Below are 11860 nucleotides of genomic sequence, written 5' to 3'. Positions count from 1 at the left end.
TGTCCTTGGCAAATTGCGGCTTGTGACGTCATGGGCCCTTATCCCAGGACCCCTAGTGGAAACAACTTCCTGCTCGTTGTCACAGACCATTTCAGCAAACTGGTGGAACTGTTCCCACTTCGAAAGTTTACGCCATGCGTAATCACGGACAATGCATCGTACTTTACTGCCAAACTCTTCGTGGACTCCTGTGCGGCCCTTGGCATTAAGCACAGGAGAACAACCACGTAGCATGCCCAGGCGAATCCCACTGAACGCGTGAACCGCAAAATCAAGCACATGCTCGTTGCATTTGCGGAGATGCACAGCGACTGGAACACCTGTCTCCCCGAGATTGGGTTTGCTGTCAGGTCGACCGTGAACCGCTCGACTGGGTACACACCTGCCGCTCTCAACCTTGTCAGGGAGCTGACGAAACCGGTAGAACTTACTCTCCAGGTCCGCAGTAACACCCCGATTGCTTCGTCGGCACGCGCCGACTACGCGACCGGGCTGCGCGCGAGAATGACGGAGGCTTTACAAAAAGCCCGCCGGAATCTGAGCACAGCTCAGGCCCAGCAGAAGGCGCAGTGTGATCGCTCTCACCGGGAAATTCACTACAAACCGGGTGACCTGGCGTTGAGGCGCAATCACGTCCTGAGCGACGCCAGTAAGAAGTTCTCTTCTTCTCTGGCACCGAAATGGACGGGCCCGTATGTACTTCGGGAGAAACTTTCCTCTCTCGTCTACAGGCTGGCGGACTTCACGCTAAGACCGACCGGCGGACCGGTGCATGTCTGTGATCTCAAACCCTACTTTGACAGAGGGAACGAGTTGCCGGTGCAGGACACCCTCCCCCGCCAGCAGGCAGCCGCACCGAGAGGCAAGGCTCGACAACAGAGCCCAGCGCCTCGTTAGCCTCGTTACAACTTGCGCCCACGGCAGAACTAACTCTGGCCAACGCGCTGGGAGTAATTTCTTCTGCTAATATGGACGGAACACCCCTTCCATATTTCGCACTGTCGCTTCCAGAGCGAGCACATGCTTTCTCTTCGGAAAAGACCAAGCGGGGTTAGATTAACTTAGAAAAAATGTTAAATGTAAAAATAACTAGAAAGAAAAGGAAGCCTTGCAGCCGCAGGCCGGCCTGCGCAGCGAGCCCGGAGGAGAGCTGACGGACGCTGAGACGACCGTTGCTGCTTCGAATATCCAAAGCCAGGCCGTTCGGAGAACGGCCGCATTCCAGAACCAAGAGCCCGCTGTCACCACCGAGCAACCAGGCCGAAAACAAGCAGCTTCCGGTCGGCCACAGGACGAGCGAGCAAGGATTCGGGGAAGCCGGCACCAGTGTCTTCCACAGCGAATGCTGCAACAAAGAAGCCGCCTTGGAGTCCCCCGTTCTCCGCGGCGGTGGCTTCGCCGAAGAAAGAAGCTTGGAATCCCGCTGGGCCCGGCTCGCAAGCCTTCGGCGGCCGCGGAAAAAGGTGTCGACGCGCCTTTGCCGGCCCTGCTGAGAGGAAAAAGAAGGCGAGCCAGGAGCGAACGGTGCAACCAGCTGAATGGAGGCCTGCTTTACGTTGTGCAACGGGACAACACGGTGTGTAATTGCCCCGACTCTGCCTGCCGCCCTCGCGTCCCGGGAAATCTGCTCTGGCCGAGTGACCATCTGAAGCAGGACATGCAGTCATCGACCGCCTTCCGTGCTTGGCTCCACGGGCGCCCATGGCGGTCGTCTGCACTGCCTTCTTGTCCTGGCGTCAACGGCCTTTGACGACATCACCGGTGGCGGTGAGCTGAAACTTTTCTTAATTGGTTTTAAAGTTAAACGGCGTTTCGCCGGCACTACTCGGTACCCTTGGTGAACGTGGTCTTTTCGGCCGTAGGGCAGTTTTAAGGAGGGGGGATGTGGGGATACACGCGAATCTCCTGTTCCATAGTAACGGCTGCGCGTAATTATCACGCGATGTTGTGCGCGCGCTGTTCGGGAGGTTTGCGAGGGAAGGCACTCACACCGCACCCGCTTCCTTTGCGCCCCCGCAGCGACGCCGCCGCGGAGACTTTTCCCTCTTAGCACGGAGACTTCCTCTCCATAGCCCAGGAGAAGACGCGGTGGCGCGGTTCTCCTGGCGCCCGCTTGTCTTCTAGCGGGAGGCGTGCACACGCACGGATGTAGAACTGCCACGGAGACCGCTGCCGTTATCGCCCGGCCACCGTGCGTCAACTGACTGCCGCGGGCGGGGAGCGAGGAGCCACGCGAGGTGAGCGGAACCTTCCTCCCCTACCATTTTTTGTGCGTTCCACCCTTTTTGTGCGTTACAACCCCGTACGCGAGCGGAACACTACCTCGTTGCGGCGGTTGCTTTGTTGCTTGGTGCTAATTGTATTGCTCGGGAGCAATTAACGCTCACCCGAGTAACATAATCGTGTTTGTCTCCTCTGGCCCTAACCCGCCGTGGTTGCGACTTACCGCACCGCGGGTTGGGGGTCACAGCTCTGACTGCTATTGCTGGCACGCTGGTGGTAGAGAGCGACCACTGCTTCTAGCCCTTTGAGCGGTATTACAAGAAAACCCCCATAAGCTTAAACGTGTTGACTTAGTCGACTGCACAAACCCCTAGTTTAAACGCGATACTCGAAACAAACATTACCAAATTGACGACGAAGATATACTACATCGTCACGATAGCCGCGATGCTCTTAGTAATAGTTTTTTCTGTATCCGTAGTTCTTGAACAAATGTAAGAGCCAGTGAGCAGCGGAAAATAGGCGTTTTGTTGGATTGCTGCTACCTCGTCCGTCCAGAAACGAAATAAATTTTACTGATCTTTCAAACGGCGTTTCTGCGTCACTTAGCTCAGCCGCGGCTGCTTCAGGGAATGCTGTATGGTTTATAGAGATTTAACGTCTCAAAGAGACTCAGGCTACGCGGAACGCCGTAGTGAAGGGCTCCAGGAATTTCTATCTCCTGGGGTTCTTTAACGTGCACTGACATCGCACAGTATACGGGCCTCAAGAATTTCGCCTCCATCGAAATTGGACCAAACCCTCGTGGATAAGTCCCTTATGTGTAGGTTTTTAATCTTTTATTTTCTTTTTGTCCTCTGTACGAGGTCAGAGTAATTAATTAAAAAAATAAGGACATGTGCTGGTGCAGTAATTCGACGATTGCAAGGTTTCGAGCAGACCCTTGGCTCCTTTGGAGGCAGCAGCTTCGCCAGCACCAATTGCCTCCGGCTGCTTGTCGCCACCTGCTGGAGAAGCAACAGCAGCGGCAAAAAATCAATAAAGAAGCAGCAAACCAACGTTCTGTGAAAGTACAAATTAATCCGCTAACATTTGGCGGACACTTACTCGCAATTGTCGGAAGTGGAAGCGACAAATGAGGGAGTTTGATGGCAGCAAGCGACAAACGTAGCTCTCACCGACCGGTTCTACGGCATCTTTTTAAAGCGAAATCAAGTTTTCTTCAGTTCAGGTGCAATTCGTCGGTAATATAACAAAACAGGATGGCTCAAGCAGACAAAAAGACGATAGAAAAGATAATGCTAGAAAAATTAGGAAAAAGGAGTAAAACACATTTGAGGAGGAATTTCCATTTCAGGGACCTCAGCCCCATAGAGCGTGCCATATTTTGAGGGAGCACGGTTAGGTTAGGCACTGGCGGGTCGCTTCCCTCTTCCGCCGTGAGCGGTCGTTGCTAAATAAATATCGTAAACCAAGTGCGCGGAGTCGCGAGGGGAGAGGACATGGTCGGCGCGTCGCGCCCAATGGAGGCTGGCCGGGGCTTTGGGGCCAATGGATTGCGATTCCTTGAATGGCGCGGTTGCACGGTGCAGCCGGCGGCGTCGAGGAGGTTTCCCACAGTTGCGAGGGCCAGGTTATTTATTTTTTGCCACAAAAAACGAATGGGTGCTCAAGAGCGCTCGCGTTTAAAGTTGGCGCCTCGAAAGTAAAGCCGACGCATGAAGCTTCAACGGGTTCCGCGCAATTCGGAGGTACGGGGTCAACTGGATCGAGTTCTCTTGCCCACTCGCATGTAGTTTCAAATGTATACTGTGAATGGATTAATTTAGCCGAGAGCTCGAAGAGAACAGCTCCGCCGAAGTGCCGAAGCTTATGAATGGAGCCACAAACAAACGAGTCGGAGAATAATAATAATAATAATAATAATAATTGGTTTTTTTGGGGAAAGGAAATGGCGCAGTATCTGTCTCATATATCGTTGGACACCTGAACCGCGCCGTAAGGGAAGGGATAAAGGAGGGAGTGAAAGAAGAAAGGAAGAATAGGTGCCGTAGTGGATTGCTCCGGAATAATTTCGACCACCTGGGGATCTTTAACGTGCACTGACATCGCACAGCACACGGGCGCCTTAGCGTTTTTCCTCCATAAAAACGTAGCCGCCGCGGTCGGGTTCGAACCCGGGAACTCCGGATCAGTAGTCGAGCGCCCTAACCACTGAGCCACCGCGGCGGGGTCTCGGAGAAGTCCAAATCTCCAAATCTCTTTTTCTTGACTGTCTTGTATTTTTTCTCGCGTCCCTCATAAACGATTTCCGTTAAATAGTTTGAAGTTGTCTGGCACAGCCGGGATCGTTTCGACGGGCGACCCTACGAGACACAAGTGCTCTTTATATTGCTAACTGCCTTGCACGATTATCGATTATCGTGCCATCATAGTTTTTCACTGACCGTGGCGATCACCTGGCCAGCCTTAACAGGCTTTTTTAAAGGTTAACTGGCACTTGAAGCGGCACTTGGAGTTTCTCTGCTGTTTGGCGCTTGCAAATCGAGGCGCGTCAAAAACAAAGCCATGGGGCGCGCAAACCTCACAGCCGCAAAGCGGCATAAAAAATCGAAACATGCCGGCCGCCAAGCATCGGTTTTCTTTGCTTCCAACATTCCGGTTGTCTTTTGTCTGTCTTCCTTGTGTGATAAAATTGCACTATAGGTTTCAAGACAAAACTTACATCGATACTGAACCGCGCAACCTTCCTTTGTCAGCCTCAGATATTCGCAGGGTCCATGTAGGAAAGGAAATTCCTCCAAGGTGGCGTCTCTTGTCCGATGACGTCATCACGCTTATACTTGCGAGAATAGCCTGCGGCTGCGATACATGTATTTTGGTTATTGTTATTTCCTACCTTACAAGAGCTTTGTTTTCAGTAAGAGTGGCGTTTTTGTGTTCAGTATCTGGTATTCTATCGATACAGGCCAACCTCTATTTCTCCTCAGTGTCCCTTTAATTGTTTATACTCGCGATCGCGTCCGTCCATGCGCTGGAGTCGTGCCAGCTGTGGCCTCTCTGCGCAGCGGTGCAACCTCCTCCGCCCCTTAGCAACCGTGCGCCGGTGGGGGGCGTTGTTGTGCATAGCAACCGTGACGTCACACATTAGTGGTAGTTGCACAGTAGTGGTAGCTGCACCGCCGCTCATTCGCCAGACGTGTCGTTGCAGTGGTGGTGGTGGTGAAAACTTTATTACATGCAGGGGAGTTTAGGACGCACATGTCCCTGGGCCCCCGCACGGCCCTACTGCGCTCAAACGTTAATGTCCCGGAGGCTCATGACGCTGGCAGCCCGGCCGGTGGCGATGGCTTGCTTGGCCCGGTCCTCGGAGCGCAGTAGGGTCTCCCAAGCCTCCCAAGTGGTAAGGTGCTCGAGGCCTCCCGGGGGAGGATCCACCGGGCAGAGGAAAAGGATATGATCGAGAGTGGCTTTGGGGTGGTGGCAGAGGGAACAGGAGGTGCTCGTGTGGACTTGGTTATAGCGCGAGCGTATATAAGGGGAGGTTAAGGTGCGTGTTTGGAGCCACCTCCAAAGTGTCGCATGATAATTGTCGAGGGAGCGATGGGGTGGAGGGTACAGCCGACGCTCGGCTTTGCAGGCCTGCGTCATTTCACTGAAGGAATGCATGCGCTCCCGTGAGAACCTCAGATCAGAAGCCGCCGGTGCCCGGTTGAGAGAACCTCGGGCTAAAGCGTTGGCAGCCTCCTTTCCGGGATTCCCGGAGTGGTCAGGCACCCATATGAGCTCCATGTGGTGGGGCGACGATGTGACGGGAACGACTCACTCGACAGCGCAAGGAGTCGAGTGAGTGCTACGCATGGCTCTGAAGCGACCCAGTGATTCCGCGCCAAGCGGTACGGGGAAGCGACAGTGGACGTTGGGTTCCACCAACACCAGACTGAACATGTCACCAGATGCGAAAGCAACGGAGTCAGAACGAAAAAACGAAAACAGCGACTGATTAGATCGCCGGGTAGCAAAGGCAAGGAAGCAGAACGAAAGCGGCAGCAGCGACAGGCGATATCGCTGAACACCGAAGCGAATGAATTGGAGCGTAGACAGCAGTAGCGTCTGGCTATGTAACCAGACAGCAAAGCCAGGGAGGCGGAATGAAAGTGGCTGCAGTGGTTATCGCAACCAGGTACATCGAGAAGCGCGTCTAGCCCCAGTGGCACGCGCCTACAAGAGGGCGAAGACGACCGACAACCAGGCCCCCGCACAGATGACATTTACACATCGAGTCCTCGACGAACACTGGCCATTCCACTGGGGCGCCATGTACACAATGGTATATGCAGTGGGTTGACCACAAAGCTTTCGCCAAGCACATTAGAGAATCTCCAAAGTGTCTTCGATAAATTTTTATACAATGCTGCCAACGGTAGGGCGGCAGAATTTGCCGTTTTTTTCAGATTTTTAGAACTGTATAGCGTCGTAACACGGATTGACATCGAAAATGATTCCCGGGTTTAGGTACTCTGAATATGGTGTTCAAATAGCGCGTGACGATCTGGCATAACTGATATTGCCTACCGTGTGAATGATGGCTCCTGGTATCTATGTACGCTGGAGAAATGGATAGGGTGATTTCACGTAAGATCTAAGAAAGCGTGGCAGTCGATCACCTAAATTGTGTTCCATTTTTTATATATCGTTGCCTGATGACTGGACAGAAGAGATCGGGAATTGGTTTTACTACATAAGGGCTGCCCTGCGCCAGACCGAACGTCCCGCGCTACCATTGCCCATGAGTGGGGGCACTGACGCTCTCACACTCTCTTCCTTGGCTGTCGCGCGCAGGGCAACCCATCTGTGCCCCAACAACACCCACGCCATCCCAACACACATCAGGGAAAGACTCATAGTTCACCCTCTGCCCAAAAACGTACACACAGTTCACAACCAGGCCAGACGCGAAGCTCGTGCCAAGACAAAGCTCATGCAAACGACAAAGACGCGGTCTACGGGGACCTGGCAGAGCACACCCACAATTCGGCCTACGCATTCACTGTACCATCGCATGACCTCAGACACACAGCCTCGTGCTCGATTAAGGCAACAACCTCACTTGCAGCCGAAGAAGCTTCTATTTGCTCCTCTGTTGCCACACTCATTCTGAGTGACTCTAAAACAGCAATCACGAATTTTGCACGAGGACAGATTCATTCTACCACCCGAAAAAATCTCAATTCTTGCTCCACAGAACCCCGACCAGTTCAAATTGTTTGGGTGACAGGCCACGCAGGCAACCCCGGCAACGAAGTGGTCCGCTCTCTTGCTCGAGCGCACGTCAACCGAACAGGGCACACCGTAGACCGGGGTAGCGCAAGGGACGGGCTCGTCACCTATCATGCAATAACCCTCCATTACAGGGAGCAAAGACTCGTCTATTCCCCACCACACATCTCCCTCTCGAAAGAACAAACTACCTGGAGACAGCTCCAGGCTCGCACATTCCCTTCACGGGCTTTGTTAGCCGTTATCCACCAAGGCCAATACAGACTCGAATGCTTTCTTTGTGGGCCTCCCAGAGCCAACTTTGACCACATTTTATATCTCTGCCGAGAATTCCAACCACCCTCTCCCTGGAACCTCACGGACAAAGAGGATTGGGAGATCGCGGTCTCCAGCTCCGAACCGGCCTCACAAATGCGGCTGGTAGAGTGGGCTGGAGAGGTCGCCGCACGTCATGGACTGTTGGCCGCCGCCCGGGATCAAGATCCAGACCAACCCTAGGCAATGACTCATCCACAAGGCTCATCAAAAATGTTTTCACCTACCTACCTACCTGTGCCAGCGTAGAAGACATCGCGTCGGCCGCGATATTCCGTTCGCCCCCCCCCCCCCCCTCACCTCCCGCACCAAGCAATTTGCACGCTCCTGCACCGAGTACTCCTTCCATGCGCGGTGCAGCACCCAACATTTATTTCCTACTCTCTATTTGTATATATTGTACCTTACCCCTACCCCTATCCTTTCTTACAATTGCTCCCCTTTCTTTCCCTTACACTGTCCTTTTACTATTGCTTGTCGGAGCTCAAGTGCTTCAGGTTTCGAGGGCAGATGCCGCGGCTAGCAACATCGTTTCCTTCCATTGTTATTTTTAATAAATAGCCACTAACAACAAGAACAAGTACAATAAAACTCCTCCCGTCAGCCACTTTATATCAGCGCTAACGTATCGGTCGTCACTTCTTGATCAGCAGCACAAAGTTCACGTGAGTCACTGCCGCAGAAACTTTTTTTTTATTCCATTGTACCACGTACGTTAAGCGAATAGAACCACCTTCCCATAGGCACTGTGCAAATAAGCGATTTTTGTTTCGCCTGTAACTGTCTACATTTTTGTTCCGTGATTTAATTTAGTTTTCTTCACAAGTCCCCTGTGCGCGTTTTTTCGCCCCAGTGTACTTCTTTGTCCCTGCCGTGAAGGGTGCAGCTGGAAACAGCTACATAGCTCTTGGTGAATAACCGTTGCCCGTGTGAATGCGACAATCCGTAGCAGAAGATATGCTCACCCCATCGCTCAGTCTGGGAGGAGAGGGGGGGGCTAAGCCCCACCGGAAAATTTTCGGGGAAAGGGGGCTCGAACGCTCCAGCACTCCCCTCTCCTCCGCAGTCGGTGCCTATGGCTCCAGGAATAGCTCATATGTTGATAAACCGCTGATGTTAAAAACACCCAGTTTTGAGCGCTTAATAACGCATGGCGCCGAAACCTAGCTGATGTGATGTACGCCAAAGGCTTGCGGACGTGTGGTCGCTCGCTACGGTGGCTGGGAAAACGGGTGGAACGAACCAGTGCTCGCAGCAACTTCACGGGCGCCACCACTGCACTGGGGTTCGAGCACCTGTGGGTAACAGCGGATGCGTCAATGTCAGGTGGATCCTGCCGCCGGTGTGAGCTGGTGATCATGAGCAGGTTGGAGTGGCGAGACTAGGAAGGCAGGACGAAGAATCAAGTACCGTAGGAGTCTGTCACGGATCTCCCCAGAGAATACTCGTACCAAAAGAATGGACTAGGCGACAGGTGTACCCACACAGACGCACATTTATTACACCTGACGTGACACACACTAGAACATAAAACTAACAAAACTAACACAAAACACGAAGACTATAAATACACACGACCTGGGAACACTGCTACCAGCGTCTACTATTAGCGTTCTACTGCTAGTGGTCGGCGTTCGTGCTCACCGTTGGGTCGGTGCGGCGTTGTATGGATCCAGTAGCCGGCGCCGAGGGGGCGTTCGACGTGCTTGGGCTGGCGTCGCTGGCGGCGTCGTATAAGCTCCCAGTCCAAGCGCCCATGGAGGTGATGCCGGTGTCGGCGTTAGGGGCACAACCCGGATGGGTGGAAACACCTCTGGAGACACCCCTGGCAGTACCAGGTGGTAGTGTCCTCCGTTGAATCCCCGAAACGGGCTCAGGCACGGCAGGGAGTCCACGATGCGAAGCGGTAGAACGCGAGCTCACCGGAGCAGTAGCCGGCGTCGCTCTCTTCCAGGCAAAGCATCCTTGACCCGCAGGAACCTCCACTGCTCTGTTCTTCGCCCCTGTCCCTCGCCCTTTTATAGCCTTGGCGTTCCTCTACGTAAGCCTTGTCGTCTTCTCCACCAATCATCTCTCTCCATTTCACCGAATGCTTCTTCATCTTCTTTATTCTTCGGTTAATCCACGTCGTCTTCTTCACACCTCTTCATTTTATTTTAGACTCCTTATCATATGTTAGAGAGCCTAATGCAAACGGACAGGTCAACTACAATGACACCAGTAGGGCGCGTCCGATTCCATTTGAGACGACATTCTGCGAATCTTTGTGGCATCTATAAGCGTCTCCAATACTAAGCCTCCTAGAAGGCTACCGTCGGCAGATAAAATGTACGGTTTCTGTCTTTGGAATTTGACAACTGGCCTCCTAGAAGGCCACCCAAAAATTTTGCTCAAAAGCACCCACAAGCGATCGCACCGCCTAGAGGCCTTTATATGAGCCACAATTGAACCTAGTGCCTCCGTGGAGCACATAAGGACCCCTTGCTGATAGTCAACAGAGGGCAATCCTTCAGGCCACCAGAGAGGAAACACTTACGTTGCTTATTCAGTACAACAAAGTTTGCCCAATTTTTATCATGTTTTCAATCTTTCATCGCTATCATGATGGAAACATATGATTACTGCCGCCTCTTAAATAGGAGGAGAGCTTGATATTAAGCCAACATCCAAGATGTTTAAATTACTTGCTTTTTTGAGACAAACCATTTTATTTCCGATGCTATTGCTCTCTGCGGAATATTTGTGTAAGCGTTTATCTGCGTGTCGCGCTTCTTTGGATAGATGGCGCTAGCATTTGAGCGCGTTATTAAATGTTTAGTTGATAATAAACGGTGCTGGTCGCAGTGAAACCGCGTGACAAGGGCCATTAATGATGAGGCTTATGAGCTTAGGCTGTCACTAAGATTCGGACGAAAATTAATGTGGATTAGCTCAGATAATCCAGGATATACAAAGCGAAAGATGTCGGCGCTATTGTGTTCATTGACGATGACAAAGTTCTAGATGGCGATGGCTTTGAACAATGTTCGGGTTGGGACCCGTAAAATGTATGATACGGGTCCCATTTGAACCCAACATATTGGACTTATTTTTGGAAATGTGGCGGAGTGCTTGAAGGTTGCTTCACTCCCGCCACCGGTTGGCCCTGTATTGCACTGCCTCCGGGATCGGCCTGGGTCATTATACCGCGCGTCTTTTCAATTCTGTCTTTCTACCCCATCTTTGAACTCTCCTACTATCAGCACGTGGTAGCGATTGTGGCTCGGCTTGAGCCAGTGGGCAGGCCTGTGCACTTTTCTTTTCTTCCTGGCAACAGACTGACAGACAAAGGAAGGGAGCATAACTGGCTCCCGGATATGTGGCCGCTCATTCGTGCCTTGATTCGTGGAAAAAGAAAGATGCTGACATGCGGCACTGCAGCAATACCTAGGCCACAGCGTTCATTTGGTGATCAATCTCTCGCGATCAATCATTAACTGCATGCGACCTCCCAGGGTAGTAGGGATGGCGCGCTGCCTATCCATTGTGCGGAACGCAATCAAAGGAGGCTTTTGACACCAACGCCATGTACATGAAAGCAAGATTGAGGTGTCCACTGACCAATATAGCCGCTTGTGCGCCTTTCCTTTAGTGAAAACGAACAGCCTTTGCAAAGTTGTCAACGCATATCAATTATATGAACGGCGTCGGCTCACTTGGTTTGTTTTATTTTTGAGGAAATGAAATGGCACAGTAACCGTCTCACATATCTCAGTGGACACCCGAACCGTGCCGTAAAGGAAGGAATAAAGGAGGGAGGGAAAGAAGAAAGACAACACTGAAAACAGAAAGTTGCATTTTGAGGAAAGGCGCGGCGCTGCACAGTTTCGGAACACCTGTGGCTCGGTGTGAGTAGGAAGCGAGAGAGAGAGAGAGAGAAAAGGTGACTGTGTCGGCGGTGGCCACCTGCGCCGTGCGTGAGGTCACTCGTGCCCCGACGTACGCCGGCTCGCGCGAAGCGCGGTGTTAACTAGCGTAGTGAAGCTTTTCGCTTGGTGGTAGT

The 11860-nt window shown here is 52.4% G+C and overlaps 1 protein-coding gene across 1 annotated transcript; it reads left to right on the top strand.

Moving 5' to 3' along the window:
- The first annotated feature begins 300 nt into the window (after window positions 1–300).
- Window positions 301–897, top strand: LOC144119909 (uncharacterized). The gene has a single exon (XM_077652414.1). It carries the CDS (start codon window positions 301–303, stop codon window positions 895–897), a length of 597 nt encoding a protein of 198 aa, XP_077508540.1.
- Window positions 898–11860: the final 10963 nt, after the last annotated feature.

The sequence above is a fragment of the Amblyomma americanum genome, chromosome 2 (genome assembly GCF_052857255.1).
Source record: "Amblyomma americanum isolate KBUSLIRL-KWMA chromosome 2, ASM5285725v1, whole genome shotgun sequence".
Taxonomy (NCBI): domain Eukaryota; kingdom Metazoa; phylum Arthropoda; class Arachnida; order Ixodida; family Ixodidae; genus Amblyomma; species Amblyomma americanum.
The sequence above is the reverse complement of the archived record's forward strand: the minus strand, read 5'-3'. Positions and strand labels throughout refer to the sequence as shown.

Coding starts and splice junctions, on each gene's coding strand:
- LOC144119909 (XM_077652414.1), top strand. CDS start 301: ATGCACAGCGACTGGAACACCTGTCTCCCCGAGATTGGGTTTGCTGTC.